Source organism: Macaca nemestrina, chromosome 15, assembly GCF_043159975.1.
Source record: "Macaca nemestrina isolate mMacNem1 chromosome 15, mMacNem.hap1, whole genome shotgun sequence".
NCBI lineage: Eukaryota > Metazoa > Chordata > Mammalia > Primates > Cercopithecidae > Macaca > Macaca nemestrina.
Genome location: NC_092139.1, coordinates 2,019,173 through 2,039,566, shown reverse-complemented (window position 1 = coordinate 2,039,566; position 20,394 = coordinate 2,019,173). Strand labels below are relative to the sequence as shown.

Sequence of the window (20,394 nt, the reverse complement as noted above, 5' to 3'; positions counted from 1 at the left end):
CCCTCAGGTGGCCTCGGGGCATGTCCAGAGCCCGTGCAGCCTCCCCTCGGGGTGGGGTGCCACGTGCGGGGTGCCAGGCGCTGGCTGAGGCCCCATATGGAGGCTGCCCTGCGCGATGGGCAGTAACCAGCGGGATGCCATCGTGGGCAGTGATGTGCACGCTACAGAAAGATGCCCAGCTCCCTCCTCCCCCCCACCCGGCCACCAGCTCAGTGCCAAAACTGCGGGCAGGGGGTGGGAGGCAGCGGGCGCCCTCGGGGAGCTACCAGGTCTGCGGGGTCCTTGGCAGAGGGGGCAGTTCTCAGCACCGGGAGGAAACTGTGCAGGATGGTCAGCCTGTCCCCACAGCAAGGGATGCTACCTGGGGCTCCCAGGTAGCCCCATTCATAGTTATTGGAATCGCTGCGATGGAGGCAGGCGGAAGAGGTGGCACTGCCAGGGAAGCAGGGGCCCCATGGGGAGAGAGTGGGTGCCTCCTTCACTTTCCTCAAAGCCTGGCAGCCTTGCAGTGAGACTGCCACTCTCTACAACAAAGAGCCAGCACCACTGCGCACGCCAGAGTCTCACAGATAAGCCGATTATGTCTTTGTGACAAACACATTATTAGGAGTGAGATGAATTCCTTCTGTGGGTGGGGATGGTTCAGAAAGAGGCATCCCAGCCCCAGGAACAGCCTCACCGCAAGGTGGCCTCAGCCTCCCCCACGCTCCCCTGGAGGCCACCTCCTGGCTTGGGGGGTGGGTAACACAGGAGCCCCCCACCCCGACACGGCGAGGGGAGCTCACCTCCTGAGGCTGGAGCGCAGGGAAGGAGGAAAGGGCACACACGATGCCCGAGGACCAGGGACGGGGTCTTCCCCACTGTGACCTATGGGGCCGTGCAGGGGGCAGGAGCAGCCCCCATCCCAAAAGGAAATGGGACAGGAGTCGCCGAGAACCGGCCCCCTCACCCTTCAATTCCTCACGGGTTCAGCACTTTCTCTGAGGGGGTCTGGTCTGAATCCCAAATTCACACTCTGTATTCAACTGTTCCCTTCATTACAAAGAACAAATTTCAGAGCCCAGTAATTCCCGTTTAAATTTGTCAGTGTTCATCCCTCGACAGAAACGAGTGTGTGGTGATTACGAAAACCGGGGTATTAGCCCAGTGGACAGTTTGTTCTGAAACCTGTCCCTTCAGGGCAGGGCCTGGATTAGGAGGCCTGAGATCTGCCTGGAGCCTGGGGTGCCTCGGGCAGGGGCGTCATGGCTGTGGGTTCTCTGCACTTGCCCCATGGCGCAGGGTGGGAAGGGTAGCCAGCCTCCTTTCCCAGTCTGGGTCTGGAGCTGCTGCCCTTGGCAGCTGGGGAGACCCTGGGAGCCCAGAGGCAGAGCCCCACTCCCTGTACCTCAGGCGCAATCCCCTGAAAGACAGGTGCCGCTTGGTTTTCAAAAAGGCAGGAACCAAACCCCTCTCACAGTTCCAGAAGCTTCCCTGAGTCCCAGTTTAGGTGCAGAATCTCCTCTGTGGATCACTCCAGCTGGGGAACCAGGAGAGGGGGTTGCGGAGAGGAGGGAAGTGACTTCCACCTGCGGGTGGGGCGAAGCGACGGCTTCCAGCTATGCAGGGCGGGCCCGACCCTCCGGGAGAGCCCTTTTCCCAGAGAGGACTCTGAGGCCCTGGCCTGTGGCTCCCAGGGAACAACCTGGACCCTCAGCATAGGACCCACAAGCCAAGGCCCTCCTCTCTTTTACTGCTTCGTTTTCCGTCTGTGACCAGGACCCAGGCCACATGCACACACCTTGCCTAGGAGTTACTTAGCGATGTGTTTGGCGGTGTCCCCACCCAAATCTCATCTTGAATTGTAATCCCCATAATCCCCCGTGTCAAGGGCGGGACCAGGTGCAGCTGACTGGATCATGGGGGCGGTTCACCCCAGGCTGTTCTTGGGATGGTGAGTGAATCGCACGAGATCTGATGGTTTAGAAGCGTCTGGCGTTTGCCCTGCTCTCACTCGCTCCGTCCTGCTGCCCTGTGAAGAAAGTGCCTGCTTCTCCCTCCACCGTGATTGTAGGGCCTCCTGAGCCTCCCCTGCCCTGCAGAACTGTCAGTTCAGCCTCTTTCCTTTATAAACTGCACAGTCTCGGCGGTTCTTTAGAGCAGCGTGAAAATGGACTCAGACCCTCGGCCTGGGCCCAGTCTTTTCCGGACGGATGGTGCGATGGTCGGCCCTGTGTTCACGAGGACGGGGCCAACCCACCCCCACCTGGAGCTGTAAAGTTCATCAGCCCCACCTGCTCCTCTCCGTACTGCTGTGGCCGCGTCGGCCACCGTGAGTGGTTCTGCTCAAAAGTTGAGATCCTCTGGCCCACGAAGCCACAGCGACTCACTCTCTGGACCTTCACAGAAAGCATCCACTTGCCCCGCCCTAGGATGCGTGTCCAGAGGTGAAATGGCTCCCTCTGTGCTGTTGGAGAGCCCCTGGACTCACGGCTGCGCCCCTGCTCATCGGGCACAATGGCAGGCACAGGACCCCTGTGAGGCCACTTGTCCCACTTGCAGGGAGGGGCCGAGCATAGGACACAGCATCCACACCTGCACTTCAACCCTCGGTGGCCTTGCCCCGCTCAGGGGCTGAGGAGAGCCTGGAGAGAGATGCCATCCCTGCCTGGGCGCTGCGATCCTCCTTCCTTCCCACCTGCCCTCGCCCCCACATCTGCCCATCGCCAGGTCCCACCCCCGATGCAGGCCACACCTGGGTCCCCCCCGGCCCCAGCCCTGAGAACAAAGCCCAAATGCAGTTGTGGCTGCAGCGGCCTCCTCCTTTACCTCCTGCTGCTGCTTCCCACTTCTGAGCAACTCCAAGGCCAGGATTGATGACTTGACCCCTGCCCCCGGTCCTCCCCGTCCCCCACACACCTGCACCACCTCACACACTCTTACCTCCTTCCTCCCGGCCCACAGATGCCCTTCAGCCCTGGAGCCTCTGTGTAAATCTCCCTCCTCTGGAAAATGGCCCCTTGTCTCCCCCAGACCACACTGCATGCCCCCTGGTCCTCTGTCACAGCCGCATCCCTTTCCCTGCAGTGCCCATCTGCCCAGGTCTGCCCGCCCCACCCCCTCCTCTGCCTCTGTGCGAGGCGCCTCGGATGCCTCAGGTGCACCGTCAGGGCTTGTGAAGGCTCCATGAGGCAGGCCTGGGCACTCAGTGCACACAGAGGGTGCTGGAGGGTGCAGATGGCCGGCCTGGGTGAACCCAGGGAAAGGACAGACAAGGCAGGCGCAGCCACTGAGTTCTGGAACATTCCAAGAAGAGTCAGGCAAACTACTCCCTGCTCAGGTCTGCAGCCCAGCTTGGGGAGAAGCCTGAAGCCGCGGGGTCAGCCTCCCAGCTGCCGGCAGTAATAGCTGAGCCACGGGGAGGCCTCATTTCCTGAAATGGCCTCAGCCGCCATGTGTTCCTGCAGGGTGGAAGGACAGGCTGATGACCACGAGCGAAGCATCAGGAAAATCTCCCAGGGAGCCTGTGAGCCGCGCATCTGGCTCTCTAGAGACTTCTCCTGGAGCCAATCAGCCTTCTCTGGCTTTCACGGCTCATACCTTGCAAGGCGGCCACAGGCCTCAGCTGGGCCTGGGTCGGGGCCTTCAGCCACACCTGGGTGGGCAGGGAGCCCTGTGCACAGCCTCTCTTCTGCCTGCAGGGTTAGCATGGCAGGAACCCGGCCTGGAGGCTGGGAACACGCCCAGGCTCGCACTGGTCCTTCAGGTGGCTCCAGCCTTGCTGCTCTTGGCAGCAGAGATGGCGGAGGGTCTAGGTGGACCAGCCCATCCCTTTCCATCATGAAGAGGAGACAGGGCCAGCACGAGAAGGGAAATAAGCTCAGGGTCGTTCAGCGGGGCCAAAATCCTGGGCTGCCTTGTTCTTGAGTCTAGGATCTAGAAACAGGGAAAATCTGGGACTTGCCGCCTCTGTAGTGATCCGTCTTCTACACACGCATGTTTTCATGCACGGAGCCATTCATAGAACAGAAAAGCCTGCTCACTGTTGGAAAGGAAAGCCCTGCTTGGCTGTGAGGGAGATGCCTGTGGAAGCTCACGTCGTGTGGCGACGTTGGGGCCCCGTCGGGCTCTTGAGACTGAACCGGGAAAGGCTGAGAGGCTCTCCAGGACATTTCTGGGCAGCAGGACCCTCTGGCTGTGCTTGGCCCCGGCCCCTGGGCTCTCTCGGTTCACCGAGTCTCCCGTGTCCCATGCTCTTGAATTCCCAGACTCGGCATTTGATGGGGCGGCCCTGGGTCCCACCGCCTTTCCAGAGCACTGGCCCTTCCTCTCGGCCACGCAGGGTGGAGGCTGGCGCCCCTGGAATCACACAGGAGGGGCCTGGCTGAAGCACAAAGGGCAGAGATCCAGAGTTAAGCCAGAGCCTGGGGCCCCTCTGAGCCCAGGGGCTGGGCAGCTGGTGAAGCCAGGAGAGCCAGATACCACTGAGTCAGTCCCTCCCATGCAGGTACTCGGGGGTGTGAGGGGCAGCCCCGGCCCTCCTGTCTCACCCCTGCAGCCTCCTCCGGTGGGTGAGGACCCTTGGCTCTGTGTCCTCCATAATCAGATTCACCACGGCAGGGCACAACTAATTCCATTGACACTGCTGAGATGCTGTGTGCAGCCAGAAGTCCATGGGACACGGTGGCCAGCTTGGCCAGTGCATGGCCACTGGGCGCCAGGAGGGGCAGGATATGCCTGATGCCCATATGGCTGCATGGCAGAAGGGCACACAGAACCATGGGGCTGGAGGTGCAGCGGCCAGTGACGGCCAGAACTGGAGAACAGGCCAGTGGGGTGCAGGGCATGTCCTGCACACACAGCCCGGGCATGGCTGTCCCGCAGGCAGCTGGGAACACTCGCTCTTTTCCAAATGTGTGCTTTGAAATGGAAAGTTCAGTCCTGCTGGGACTGCTGGCCCCCAGCAGCGCCACCTCGTCCCCAGCTGCAGGGCCTCCCCTCTTGGTCATAGCTGGGGCTTTGCACAAACTCCCCGGAAACCCACGGCTTGCATTTGCAGGTCTCTGGGCTTTTCCTGCATGGAGCAGAGAACTTTTCCCGATGGCATGGCTTTTGTCAAGGGACCGGGCTCCAAAACGCTCTGTGCTAAGTGTGTTGGCCCCACTTCTAATCTGTCAGGTTAGTGCCCTGCGTTCTAGAAAAGTGTAAACAAAAGCTTTAGCAAACCTGATCAAATGGGCTCATTCTTAGTCATAGGGTGAGCGGCAGGCAGATCTCACAAGTCGTGCAGGCCAGAAGGAAAAGGGTTGTGCCGACAGTCTGAGGGTAGAGACGAGAGCTGTGGACTCAGGCCCAGGGGAGCCCCCACCTGGCCACGGGTTTCCTCATCTGAGAAACAGGAGTGTGAGGCCCCACCAGGGATCCTTCTGCTCAGATCCCCAGAGAGGTGGGGGTTGTGACTGGGGCCAGAATTCCACCCCTGACTCACTGCTCTGCGCAGCCTCCTGTGCTTGTCAAGAGTTTTTGGCCGGGCGCGGTGGCTCAAGCCTGTAATCCCAGCACTTTGGGAGGCCGAGATGGGCGGATCACAAGGTCAGGAGATCGAGACCATCCTGGCTAACATGGTGAAACCCCGTCTCTACTAAAAAATACAAAAAACTAGCCGGGCGAGGTGGCGGGCGCCTGTAGTCCCAGCTACTTGGGAGGCTGAGACAGGAGAATGGCGTGAACCCGGGAGGCGGAGCTTGCAGTGAGCTGAGATCCGGCCACTGCACTCCAGCCTGGGCGACAGAGCGAGACTCCGTCTCAAAAAAAAAAAAAAAAGTTTTTAAAGCCCCGTCATTTCTTCTCAGCAGGTGCCTCGTGGGTGTGGGCGTCCTCATGGGCTTGAAGCTGGCAGATATTTGAAAATATGGCCGAGACCCGCAGCCCATAGCCTCAGCCGCTAGCTGTCATCTGTCGCTGCCTGTGATTTACTCTTGAGAAATGCTGGAGCAGCTGAAAAGCAACTCGCCACCGCAGCACTGCCCTCAGAGTGACTAATGGGGCATACCTTCCCCAGATGTTGCTGAGGGTCCTGGGCCCCGGCCAGGCTGAGCGAGGGGAGGGCCGTTCCCAGGGCTGAGGGCCAGGAGCCTCCCCTCCTCCTGTCCTGGAGAGCACCTGCCCAGCGCAGGTGGAGGAGGTGAGGATGTCAGGAAGGCCCTTTCCCTAATCCAACTGAGGCCCTCTGGGCTAAGTCAGTGGTCTCCTGGCAGCCAGGCTGTCAGCCGGGCACAGACAGGATGTGGCTTCCAGGGGCTTCTGTTCTGCCAAGTCCCCACTCAGACAGTGGCCTCTATGGCTCCAGCAATCAGGAGGGAAAAGATTCCGACTCCCACTCTCAGGGCTCCCTGCTGCATGGAAGAGGAGAGGAGGGCACGCCTCTTGCAGAGGTGACGGGTGACTCACCTGCCCCGCTCAGAGGAGGGGGTCTGCAGGTAGCCAGAGTTCTCCTGATGGGATCCTTGCCCCCCGCTGGCTTGGGGGTCCCCATACCGGCCCCCTGCCCCACACCATGTTCCTCCCCACCCCAGGTCTGTGCGCCCCTTCCAGCATGCCTGGGCACTGTCCGTGGTACTGAACCCCTGAGGCTCCCTGGGGCTCTGGCATTCTCTTGAGCTTCTCCCAGAAATTCCAAACCAGAAGAAAAGCGCAGGGACCAGAGTGGAGGAGCCATGCACAGAGGCTGTGGGGCAGGCTCTGTCCCTGGGAGGTCAGCAAGGAGCCACAGCCTTGGACTAGAGGCTCTCAAAACCTGGCAGTGGCCCACAGAAGGCACATGCTCAGGTGAGGCACGTGCCGCCAAAGCTTCACCAGTAGGGAGGAGGACCCTGCTTGTAGGCTGGTCCCTGATGGAGGCAGTGAGAGCTCATGCTGTGGGATCAGGCCCCTGGGTTCACAGCTGTGCCTGGGTTTATCTACAAGATGAGGCTGACAGGAGCCTCTGCCTCACAGACAAGACCTGTGTGCCTGGGGTGGTGCACACAGAGCTGTGTAGACCCCAGGACAGTCGATGTCAGCTAGAAAGTGCACGTTAGAGGAATTCAAACCATTATTTTTTAATACGGGGCCAAAACCTGCACATCAGAGCTCTCTGATGAAGGTGTGGATGGGGTCGTGATGGGCCAAGTACTAGCCAGAAGCTGTGCTGTCCATTTCATCCCCTCCCCACGGTGGTCCCACAGACACCATGGTGGCTCACATGGCCCCTCCAGGTCATACGCCCGTCCTCTCCCCAGTCCTGCCCTCAGGGACTCAGAAACCCTGGCGTTCCAGGAGGTGGTGTGTAGGCTCCTCCTCAGGCCAGGTCTGCGGTCACTGCTGACCACACAGCAATGCACGGCTTTCCAGGCTCCCGTCCACCGTGGGTCAGGCATGTCCCCACTGGGCAGAAAGTCCCACGGCTTTGCATTCCAGATCCCAGCAGCATCGTGAGCCAGGCCTGAAACTGCTTAGATGCCTGGGAGGGATGACCGAGGGCAGAGACTGGGGACTGAGGGACAGCACAGTATCCCAAGCTGGCCACTACCAGAACCTTCTAGAACAAGGTCAGACCACCAGTTCTTTATGCCTTCCGTCCTCTGCTTCCCAGACACCTGCTTACACAAAGTCCTAGGTCTCAGGTGTCCTGTGGGTGGCCCACGGTGGCCACTGCTTTTCCCTGGGTCCCCCCATGGTGTCTCCTCTGAGGACAGCCACTGGTCAGAGCCTCCTGGATGACCTCACTCCTGGAAAGCACTGGGCTGTGTCACCTTAAAGATCCCTTTGCTCTCTTGGCCCTGGCACCCCACCTCTGGCATGGGGAGCAGGGACCCTCCAGGGTTCCCATCTCTCTCCCCCAGTGTTTCCCCAGTTTCAAGGCTGTGAGGTGGTCACCGTGGCTTTGGTGTGGCTGTGGGGTTCCTGTTCATCCCAGGGCACCTGTCGCAGGACACATCCACAGCAGAGGCGAGTGGAACGTTCTCTGAGTTTCAGCTTCGTGTTGGTAGTTCACTGTGGGAATCTGGCTTTGGGGGAACACACCTGAGACCCTCCCAACTACCCTGCCCTCTCCCCAGATCAGCTCAGTGGGCTCCAATCCAGAGTCAGGCTGGAGGGGAGCACGGAGCCGCCCCTGCTGGACACGCATCCCGGCCATCTCAGGCCCACCCATTGCCTCATTGCCCCCTGCCCCCAGTCCAGTCAGCCGAGTGCCCCATGGTGTGAGCATCAGGACATGGTGACCAACCTCAAAGGGTGGGCCTTTGAGTTGTTCCGCAGTCGTTGGTGTTTTGAACAAGCCTGTGCTGACAGCCCTGGCACACAGCGTTTCTGAATTAACTCTGCCGTCGTTCCTGGCCTCAGCTGTGGTGGGGAAGGCAGGTCGGGGTCATGAGAACCCTGAGGGTTGCTCCCAAGTCAGTGTTTGCTGGGTCCAGCGGGGGCCTCTCCACCTGGAGTCTGTCTGGGAGGTTAGAAGAGACCGTCCCTGAGCCCGGGCCCTGCTGGGGCTGGTCATCCGCTCAGGGAGGGGGCGATCCCCTGCCAGCCCAGCAAGGCCACCCCAGCGGTCACCACCTTGGGAGGGTGTGGACAGGAGCCTCCCCTCCCACCCGCCGCACAGCTTCTGCAGCCGTCTTTCAAAGCCTCTGGGTTCTGCAAAGCAAAAGTGTTTTGCACCTTCCCACTCAGCACAGGCTGGCCATGGAGCCGGGAAGCAGTGGGCCAGTCTGGGGCTGTCTCTTGATCTAAACATGATGGGATTAATTAGAGAGAAAGGCAGAATACAAAACAAGCAATTGCTCTCGAAGAGTGAGGTGAGAACACCCTGCCTGAGGTTGAGGGGCTGAGGCCGGCTGTCTGGAGCCTGTGTCGGGGGCACCCTCCTGCTGGCTGGCTGTGCCCTCACCCGTGGACAGGCATACCGTGTGTACCCCTCCCACTCCCCACCTGGTCTCCACGGCCAAGCTCAGACCAACCACCCAGAGGCTGCAACCTCACCCAGATCCCCCTAACACACCTGCTGTTTCATTAACCTTTCACTCAACCTCCCTCCTCCTCAACAAAATTACAAACGCAAGGGGGCAGAGGCCAGGCTGTCCCTCCCATAGGCCTGGCCCCACCAGCCGTCGCCCCAGCGTGTCCCATCCCAGCCTCCCGAGTCACAGCCCTGTGCCCCCCAATTTGCTCCCTTTTCTACACCCAAGGGAGCACAGTCAGTGCTCCGGGAACTGAGGCAGCACCTCTGGGCTCACTCTTCTAGAAATGATGCTGAGGGGCCGGGCGCGGTGGCTCACACCTGTAATCCCAGCACTTTGGGAGGCTGAGGTGGGCGGATCATGAGGTCAGGAGATCGAGACCATCCTGGCTAACGTGGTGAAACCCGTCTCTACTGAAAATACAAAAAAATTAGCCAGGTGTGGCAGCTGGGCACCTGTAGTTCCAGCTACTCGGGAGGCTGAGGCAGGAGAATGGCGTGAACCCAGGAGGTGGAGCTTGCAGTGAGCTGAGATCGCACCACTGCACTCCAGCCTGGGTGACAAAGCAAGACTCCGTCTCAAAAAAAACTAAAAATAAATAAAAAATAAAAAATTAGCTGGGCATGGTGGCGCGTGCCTGTAATCCCAGCTACTTAGGAAGGCTGAGGCAGGAGAATTGCTTGAACCTGGGAGGTGGAGGTTGCGATGAGCCGAGATTGCGCCACTGCTCTCCAGCCTGGGCAACAAGAGCAAAGCTCGGTCTCACACACACAAAAAAAAAAGAAAGAAAGAAAGAAAAGAAAAAAGAAATGGAGCCCAGGAGGACCTGCCGAGCTCACAGCTGGCCGGGGAGCAAGCCAGGCACCCTTCCTGGCACCAAACCCCAGGCACTCGGCTGCCTCCCAAAGACTTGAGGCCCTACCAGCCACTCAAACGCCATCCCCCAGACCCAGACAGGGCCAGGAGGCAGGGGATGGCCGCTGAGGGGTGCACACAGCAGAGGATACTGCCCGAAGCACGAATGAGATTCCCATGGAGGCAGCCCCACCTCCAGACCACCACGGCTGTCACAGCAGACACCCCTGTCTCCCACCACGACCTTCTGCTCTGAAACAATCACCCCCAAAACCTCAGACCCAGCCACTGAGGCCCACAGCCCAGAGCCCAGCTACCCAGCCAGCTCCGAGGTGGGTGGCCCAGCCAGTTCCTGCCACCTGAGGGTGCTGGTACACACACCAGACTCAGAGGGAGACCCAGACAGACAGCGACACAGAGACAGAGAGGAAAACAGAGACACAGAGACAGAGAAACAGACACACAGAGGAAAACAGAGATACAGAGAGAGACACAGAGACAGAGACAGAGACACAAGAAAACAGAGAGAGAGAGAGACAGAGACACAGATAAGATACAACCGAGATAAACAGATGCAGGAAAACAGACTCAGAGAGAGACACAGGAGAACAGAGACACAGAGATAGAGACACAGAGAAACAACAGAGACACACGGAGACAGAGACACAGGAAAACAGTGAAAGACACAGAGACACAGAGGAAAACACACAGAGAGATATGCAGAGAGACACCGCAGAGGCAGACACAGGAAGGAAAACATACAAGGAGAGAGACAGAGTCACAGAAAAGCAGACATCACAGGAGAAAGATACAAAGAGAGACAGAGACACATGTTCTGTGTCACCTCCAAATCCAGCTGTGGCACGGACCCCGTGGGACTGGACAGCCTCGCCGTCCCCAGGGCTTCCCTGATGTCGGCCACGACCCTCCCCTGCTGCTTGGAATTGCAAAGCCAGGTGGTCTGGGAGTCACAGCCACCACGCGTCCCCCAGAATATTCATGGGGCTGGGCCAGGTGACTCCCTGCTCTCTTTAGAGACAAACAGAAAGGCTCCAGGGTGCTGTGGCGTCAGTGGCGCTGAGGCGTCTTCTGGCCGGCCCTGCATGACCTTCAAGCTGCTTGAGTCCACTAGACAAAGTCCCTCAAGGCCACCCTATGTGGCCAGGGCTGAGACGCCTAGAGAGGTAGATGCTCAGCCTGGGCAGGGACGGGGGCCAGACCTAGCAGGGGTCAGAGAAGGGGTCAGCCAGGAGGAAGGTCCAGGCTGCCGCCTGGGGGGTCGCCACCAGGCCCCACGCTACCCCAGCCTGGCCGTCTGCTTCCTGTTCAGTTCTCACCCCCTGAGTTCTCAGGTCCTTGAGTTTAAAGGACCGTCTGCCAGGAGTGCTCAGGGTCCCTGCAGGCTCGTGGGTGCCATCAGGTCAGAGATGTGAAGTCGCCTCTGAGCAGAGGCCTTCCCGGAACCCCCAGCACTACCGCAGCCAGGCTGCCACAAGCATCGCTGTGTCTGTAGCTCTTATTGGCCCTGAAGTTACTGCAGGTGGTTCTGTCAGTGGTCTCTCCTCCCCAGGATCCAAGACCCCTGATGGGAGGGGCTCCTATGCCTTCTCCAAAGCAGTGATGTTTGTGGGAGGGGACAGAAGGAGGAAGGGAGAAAGGTGGAGGGAAGCTAGACTAACCAAGAGAAAAGGGAGAAGACGTAGCTAAAATCAGAAGTGAAAGAAGAGACTTTACGAGATGCCACAGAAATCAAAAGGATCATAATAAACTGTGAACAATTTTATACAAACCAGCTGGACAGCCTGGAAGAAATGGATACATTCCTAGAATGTAAAGAAACTCACAAGCTTCCTAGAGTCAAACATGAAGAAATGGAAAATCTGAAAGGACCAATAACAAATAAGGAGACTGAATCAGTTATCAAAAACGTCCCAAAAAAGAAAACCCCAGGGCAGGACCAGGTTGCTTCGCTGATGGATGCTACAAACATTTAAAGAAGAATTAACGCCAGTCCTTATACAATTCTGAAAATGTGAAGAGGAAGGAACACTTTCTAACTCATCTTACAAGGTCAGCATTGTCCTGACACCAAAGCCAGAGAATGACGCTATGAGAAAAGAACCAAGAGGCAAAAATTCTCAACAAAATACTAGCAAACTGCATTCAACACCATGTTGAAAGGATCATCCTTCATGAGCAGGTGGGATTTATCCCTGGGATGCAAACGTGGTTCAGCACACGCGAATCAGTAAACGTGATTCACCATATGAACGGAATGAAGGACAAGAGCCATTCGATCATCTCATTTGATACAGAAAAAGCATTTGACAAAACTCAGCATCCTTTCATGATAAAAACACTCAACAAACTGGGTATTGAAGGCATGCTACACAATAAAGGCCATGTGTGACAGACCCACAGCTAACACCACACTCAGTGTAAATACCACGTATGACAGACCCACAGCTAACGCCACACTCAGTGTAAAGGCCACGTATGACAGACCCATAGCTAACACCACACTCAGTGTAAAGGCCACGTATGACAGACCCACAGCTAACGCCACACTCAGTGTAAAGGCCACGTATGACAGACCCATAGCTAATACCACACTCAGTGTAAAGGCCACGTATGACCCGCAGCTAACACCACACTCAGTGTAAAGACCACATATGACAGACCCACAGCTAACACCACACTCAGTGGTAAGAAGTAGAAAGCTTTTTCTCTAAGGTCAGGCAAAGCAAGGATGCTCTACTCAACATGGTCCTGGAAGGTCTAGCCAGAGTCATTAAGCAAGGCAAAGCAGTAAAAGGCATTCACATCAGAAAGGAAGAAGTAAAATTTTCTCTGCAGATGACATGAACTTATGTATAGAAAACCCTAAAGACTCCACCAAAAAAAAAAAAAAAAAAAAAAAAAAAAAAAAAAAAAAAGCTGTTAGAACTAATAAACACATTGAATAAAGTTGCAGGATAAAAAATTGACATATGAAAATGAGTTGTGTCTCTATATACTAACAATGAATTATCCCAAAAAGAAATCAAGAGAGCTGGGCACAGTGGCTCACACCTATAATCTCAGCAGTTTGGGAGGCCAAGGCAGGTGGATCACCTGAGGTCAGGGGTTCGAAACCAGCCTGGCCAACATGGCAAAACCCAGTCTCTATTAAAAATACAGAACTAGCTGGGCATGGTGGCACATGCCTATAATCCCAGCTACTTGGGAGGCTGAGGCAGCAGAATTGCTTGGACCTGAGAGGCGGAGGTTGCAGTGAGCCAAAATGGTGCCATTGCACTCCAGCCTAGGCAACAAGAATGAGAATCTGTCTCAAAACAACAACAACAACAACAAAAAAAAAAAAGCAAGAAAACAATCCCATTTATAATAACATCAAAAAGAGTAAATTTAACCAAGGAAGTAAAAGACCTGTACACTGAATGTAACATGATGAAAGAAATTGACACAAATAAATGGAAAGATATCTCATGTTCATGGTTTGCAAGAATTAATAGTGTTAAAATTTTTGTACTATCCAAAGTGATCTACAGATTCAGTGTAATCCCTATCAAAATTTCAATGACATTTTATGCAAAATAGAAAAAAAAATCCTAGGATTCATATTTAACCACAAAAGAGCTCAAATAGTCAAAGCAATATTAAGAAAGAACAAAACTGAAGGCATCACACTTCCTAATTTCTTTTTATATTACAAAGCTATAGTAATCAAAACAGCATGGTACTAACCCCACATAGATCCATGGAACAGAACAGAGAGCCCAGAAATAAACCCACTTTTATACAGTCAAATAATCTTTGACAAGGTGCTATGGTTTGAATGTCCCCTCCAAAACTCATATTAAAACTTCATCCCCAGTGTGACAGGATTGAGAGGTAGAGCCTTTCAGAGGTGATGGGATCTGTGAGGATTCAGCCCTCATGAATGGATTAATCCATTCATAAATAAATAAGTTAATGGATTAAGGGGCAATCACACAAGGGGAGCTGGTGGCTTTATGAGACGAGGAAGAGAGACCTGGGCTAGCACGCTCAGCCCCCTCTGCACATGATGCCCCACGCCACGGCGGAACTTTTCCAAGAGTCCCCCCCCAGCGAGAAGGCTCTCATCAGTTGCATCCCTTGGGCCTTGGACTTCCCAGCCTCCATAACCATGATAAATACATGCCTTTTCTTTATAAATTACCCAGTTTCAGGTCTTCTGTTATAAGCAACATAAAATGGACTTAGACACAAGGGCACCAATACACGGTGGGGAAAAAGCAGTTTCCTCAGTGATGGGAAAACTGGATATCCCCATGCAAAAGAATGAAATTGCACCCTTATCTCACACCATGCAAAAAAAAAAAAAAATCAGCTTAAAGTGGATTAAAGATCTAAACATAAAACCTGAAACTGTAACACTGCTAGGAGAAAACATAGAAGAAAAGCTTCTTGACATTGGTCTCGGCAATGATTTTTTTATGACAGCAAAAACACAGGCAACAAAAACAACGTAAATGAGACTACATTAAATTGAAAAGTCTCTGCACAGCAGAAGAAACAACAAAATGAAAAGGCAGTCTACAAAATGGGAGAAAAATAAGCAATTTAAAAATGGAAAAGGGACCTGAGTAGACATTTTTCCAAAGAAGAGCTACATATGGCCAATGGGTTTATGAAAGGTGCTCAACACACCACCACTAGTCATCAGGAAACTGCAAATCAAAACCACGGTGAGCTACCCCCGTACACCTGTTAGGATGGCGACCATCAAAAAGCAGGCAGATAACTAGTGGTGGGGACAATGTGGCAAAAAGGGAATCCTGGTGCACTGTTGGTGGGAATGTATGAAACGGGTACAGCTGTTACGGAAAACAGTATGGGGACTCCCAAAAAAATTAAAGATGGAACCACCATAGGATCCAGCAATCCTACTTCTGGGTGTTTATGCAAAGGAAGTGGAATCTGGATCTTGAAAAGATCCCTGCAAGCCCATGTCCACTGCAGCACTGTTCACAATAGCCAAGATACGGAATCACCCCAAGTGTCCCTTGACAGACCCACGGATCGGATCGAGAAAGCGTGGTGCGGATACACAGCTGAGTGCTGCTCCATCTTGAAAAACAAGCAGATCTTGTCATTTGCAGTAACCTCAATAAACCTGGGGACATTATGCTAAGTGAAATAAGCCAGGCGCAGAAAGACAAATACTGTGTGATCTCGCTTATGTGTGGAATCTGAAAAAGCCAAACTCGTGAAAACAGAGAGCAGAGCACTGAGTGCTGGGGGAGGGGAATGAGGAACGGGGAGAGGACGATCAGGGGCTGCAAAGTTTCAGGTATAAGGCGAGTAAGTTCTGGAGCTTTGAGGTATGGCATGAGGACCAGAGTTAACAATACTGCATCGCACACTCAAAATTTCCTAGAATAAATCTTGTGTTCTCGCTACAATAAAAGGGGGTCACTATGTGAGGTGATGGATGTGTTCATTAGCTTGATGGTGGTGATCACTTCACAATTATCCATAGATCAAAACATCACATCGTACACAGTAAATAGATACAAATTTTTTGAGATGGGCGTCTCGCTCTGTCACCGAGGCTGGAGTGCAGTGACACAGTCATAGCTCACTGTAGCCTCAAACTCCTGGGCTCAAGCACTCCTCCCATCTCAGCCTCCCAAGTAGCTGGCACTATAGGCATATGTCACCATGCCTGGATGACTTTTTAGTCTTTGTAGAGATGGGGTCTCACTATGTTGCCCAGACTGGTCTGAAACTCCTGGCCTCAAGGGATCTTCCTGCCTCAGCCTCCCAAAATACTGAGATTCCAGGAATGAACCACGGTACCTGGCCAATAGATACAATTTTTATTTGTCAATTATCCCTCAATAAAGCTGTGGGAAAAGGTTAAAAATACATACATTTAAATTTAAAACTTCCATGAAGGTTTTTGGTTTTAGGTTTTAATCTTTTCAATCTTCTCACCATCTGGAATTTTTTTGGTGTAAGATCTCTATGAGTTACGGTACAAGCTCCAGGAACTAAGTCAAATTGTCTTATCCCTTAAAAAAAGGAATATTTATTTCGCTCAAGACACACTGAAAGTCCAACAGGCACCGCTTGATCCAAGAGCACAAACGACGTCCTGGAGTGCTCTGTTCCACCGGTGCTGGCTCCATTCTTAGGCAGGTCTTCCCTAAAAGGTAGGAAAACGGCACCGATGGCCACAGATGCATTTCCCACTCAGTGAGCCCAGGCAAAGCTAGTGTCTAACAAAGGCCTGGGGCCGGCCCTCATCAGACAAATGTGATTGGTGCAAATCTTTGGCTGACCTGTCCAATGAGGGTCCACCCAGGCCTGTTGGGATGTGTTGATTGGCCAGGTCTGGGCCACATGCCAGCTGGATGGAGGGTGCACGGCTCCCCAGGGGAAGGAGGCTGTGGTCCAGGCCATCAGCTGTCCAGCACCATGCCTGGGTGGCCAGTCTTCTCCCCGATGATCTGGGTGCTGTCTCCATCACAGACGGAGCTTCTGTCTGATCTGGCACAGTCAATGCCGAATTCCCCTCATTAAGGTCACTCTCAGTGACACTCAGGTACATCCCAGTGGCTGGCAAGGCCGAGGCTCCCTTGTCTCAGCGACCTGCCACGCTGCCTTTCAAGAGCCATCCTGGCCATTCTGAGACTATTTCCCACTTGAATTGTAGAGTCCGTGTGTCTATGCACATAGCTCTCGTGTTTTATGGGGACTGGATATACAGAGGTGATCTCAACGGGTCCTTCTGTCTGTCCAGGAAGGGGCCTGTCCTTGCGCCTGCTCAGTCCTTCCCTCACCCCGGCAGCATCGCAGCCTTTCCTCCGAGCCCCGCGCTGCTCACGGACGTGCTCCCTTTGCTTGTCGTGGAGGTGGGGGCAGCTCTTTACCCAGAGCGGGAGAGATTTCAGGAAAGGACACCATGAGCCAAAGCCCTGCTTCCAGCTGTGCGTCTGGGAAGAGAAGGCTGGCCCCGGGAGTCAGGGTGCATTCTCCTCACCCCCCAATCCTGCTGAGCTTCAGTCTCCAGGGTGGGCAGGTGGGGGAGGCGGGGGAGGGCCACACTCCCTCTGCAAGGCGGGGCTGCCCTGCCTCTGTCCCCACACACGGCCCTGTGGCAGCCTCTGCTCCCTCCCTCTGGAAACTGCAGGATCCTTCCACAGGGGCAGCCAGGGGGTCGGGACCAGACCACCGGCCCCGGGGCAGCTACCACCGGCCCCCAGAGGTAGCTATTTTTGCCGCCCGTGTCGGTGAGGTTGGTATTTTAAATGTTTTGACATTTAAAATCTGTGTTGGATACATTGGTGCTGTTTAAACTATCCCCGGATTGCAGTGACTCACAGGGAATTGGTTTGTCTCCTGAGGCTGGGCCTGGCCATCCCCCGTCCCCGCTCCCAGCAGCCCGAGTGGGAAGAGGGAGTTTTTACCTGCCCCCAGTCCCACCAGCACCTTGTTGTCCTGCAGAAGGTGGACTTCAGCCAGAGCAGCAGAAATGAGGGACGTGGGGCAGCCTCAGATCCAGACACCCATGCAGGGGAGGGCAGAAGAGACCCGTCGTCCAGCCAGGGTCAGCAGCAGTGGCAGTGGCTGTCAGGAGCCCACACAGGTGGCAGGAGCGAGGGACGCGGGGCTGGCAGGTGCAGGACGCTGCCTCCCGGGGGTTTGAGTGCCCCCTCTCTGTGCATGTCTTCTGATCTGTTAGCAGAACTCTGCTGAAATGGAACAGGAGGGTGAACTCAGACTGCCTCCTCCCTGAAGGCCTCTGAGTGCTTCTGAGCGGAGCCGGGAGCTTCAGTGGGAGCAGGAAGGACCTTCAGAGGTGCCTCAGCCAGTGCCCAGAGGGGGCCAGGGAGAAAACCCACCGACATTCCCACGACCCGGCACCTCTCAGTGGCTGCCCTGTCCCATGGCCACCGCCGCCTTCACTAGCAGGACACGGTGAGGCTTGTCTTCACTGGGACCGTCCTGACTTGGACTGTTGAGGCCACACGGCTCTGCCCTCCCTGGTGGGAGGAGGTCGGGAGGGAGGTGGCCCCTGCAGCCCAGCCCAGGGAATCCCACGGCAGATACTCCCGAACTTTCTACCGAAATCACAGCCACGGGCCGCAGAGCCCGTACACGCCACTTCTCCAAGGTACCCAAAAGCTTCTTGGAATCAGAAATTCAGCATGAGGATCCCAGGCAGCTTGGCAGAGAGGGGGCAGCCTCCGTCTCTGGCACAAGATCGAACCCGCAAGTGCGGAAGCCAAAGGCACCAAGATCTGGCTTGCAGAGAAGAGCATCTTACAAAGAATCCAAGGCCAAGGAAGGTTTTAAAGCCATTGATGGCTGTTATTCCACTGCCCCGGGGAGGGGTGCCGGTTTCTCCACTGGAAGCTGGGCCGTGGCCGTCCTGGCGTGTTCTCCTGCTGCGCGTCCACAAACGCATCCCCTTCCTGTTCTGAGCAGCAGCTCTGGTTGAGGAGGAGGCTGGGCCTCTGGGCAGCAGCTCTGGTTGAGGAGGAGGCTGGGCCTCTGGGCAGCAGCTCTGGTTGAGGAGGAGGCTGAGCCACTGCCCCATCTGGGGAAGCCACGGCCACGCTGCCGGTGCCTGCAGAGTCACGTCTCAGCCAGGAGTCGCAGAAGGAGCGGGACTCAGCTCGGGCCAGGCTCAGATCCAGGCGCAGCCCCTCCTGCGCTGGAGTCTTTGGGCAGGACCTCTAGCCTGTCCAGGACTCGGATCAGGTGCCGAGTAGCTGTGATGACCCAGCCTTGTGGGTTGATGTGGAAGCTAGAGTTGGGGAGCGGGGGCTCCAGGTGCTAATAACAGGGGCCCTGTACCTTTCAATGCCCTGAGAGGTAGCTGGGGTGGGCGAGAGGAAGGGGCTTCTATTAGTGTGAGCTGTCAGGACCTAAGAGAACCGTCTGCACACAGCTGCAAGGCCAGAGCTTGGCTGTCCCACAAGACGGGCCTCGGAGGGGGCAGCCACGTGCTTGCGGGCCTCAGCCATAAATACAACGTGTCCAGACCTGGGAACCAAGAGCCCAGGGCCTTTGCCACAGCCGGGACACCCCAGTGTTTGTGTTCCTTGCTGTGTACAAGTGGGACCCTCAGGAGGGGCCCATGAAGGTGGGGGAGTCTGCGAACTTCTTCCCAGTCCGAGGCAGGGTCGGGGGCAGGCTGAGGGCCAGCTTGGAACAGCGGCTGGGGTGGCTGTGTCTTCCGGGCAGCTGGGATAGGGCCGGACCTCCTGAACTTGTGTTGATTGAGGGCCTCGCACCTAGCAGGCCTGACACCCCAGCCAGCACGGCAGGCATCCCAGGTGGGGGTGCATGGGTCCCGCTGCTGGCTCTGACGGCCTCCCCCTTCCTCTCTGCAGGTCAACACCTTTATGTCCTTCATATTCCCCATGGTGGTCATCTCGGTCCTGAACACCATCATCGCCAACAAGCTGACCGTCATGGTACGCCAGGCGGCCGAGCAGGGCCAGGTGTGCACGGTTAGGGGCGAGCACAGCACATTCAGCATGGCCATCGAGCCCGGAAGGGTCCAGGCCCTGCGGCACGGCGTGCGCGTTCTACGTACGTAACCTCTGGGCCCTCCAGGGGTGGGAGGCAGGCCAGGGCCAGCAAAAGAGCACTGAACCACCCCAAGCCTGGGCAAGGTTTAAAGACATAGGGATGGAGCTATCAGGCCAAGACCCAAGGGTGCCAGCTCCCCCCTGCACTCCATCCCTCCATCTATCCATCCATCCTTCCTTCCCTCTATCCATCCATCCTTCCTTCCCTCCATCCATCCATCCTTCCTTCCCTCCATCCATCTACCCCTCCCTCCTCCCTTCATCTCTCCCTCCATCCAACCATCCCTCTCTCCCTCTCTCCATTCACTCCTCTACCTCTCCCTTCCTCCCTTCCTCCCTCCCTCCAGCCATCCATCCCTCTCTGCCTCCCTCCTTTCATCCCTCCCTCCCTCATTCCATCCCTTCCTCCCTCATTCCATCCCTCCCTCCCTCATTCCATCCCTCCCTCCCTCATTCCATCCCTCCATCCCTCCCTCCCTTGTTCACATTCTCCAAGCAGGACTTGGAGAGTGTGATGAGAATAGGAGAGAATGAAGCCCTTCCATGCCTGAGACCCAGGTCTTCAGTTTGGTTTGCCTGAAGCATTTGGCTTGAGCTCCTCCCTGGTGCTGGCCCATTTTCAGGGCTTGTTCGAAGATGTGGCCAGTCACAGGAGAGGCCCACAGCCAAGTATATGACCCTAAGGGAGCCTGGCTCTGGGCTCAGCCTTCCCTGCTCATGGGAACCAGCCAGAGCTTTGGACACAGAGCTCTCAGGGCTGGTGAAGCCCAAGGTGTGGCCCACACAGCAGGGCAATGCCCATTCTGTCAAAACCCTGAGGACCAGCCCCAGCTCAGGACTGCTGGCTTGCCGACCTCCGAGGTGTGTCCTGGGCCTGGCGTGTGCCTGTTGTTTTAATAGCAGCCATCCTAATAGATTTGAGGTGGCATCTCATTGTGGTTTAGATTTGCATTTCTCCAGTGATTTAT

General features: G+C 55.8%; 1 protein-coding gene across 1 annotated transcript in view; it reads left to right on the top strand.

The window, feature by feature from the left end:
- LOC105470521 (neurotensin receptor 1) overlaps positions 1-20,394 on the top strand; it is a 54,254-nt gene that overhangs the window by 28,552 nt on the left and 5,308 nt on the right. The window contains exon 2 of the mRNA XM_011722604.3: positions 19,226-19,427. Within this exon, the coding sequence (XP_011720906.2) occupies positions 19,226-19,427 (202 nt within the window). The remainder of the gene's footprint in view (positions 1-19,225; positions 19,428-20,394) is intronic.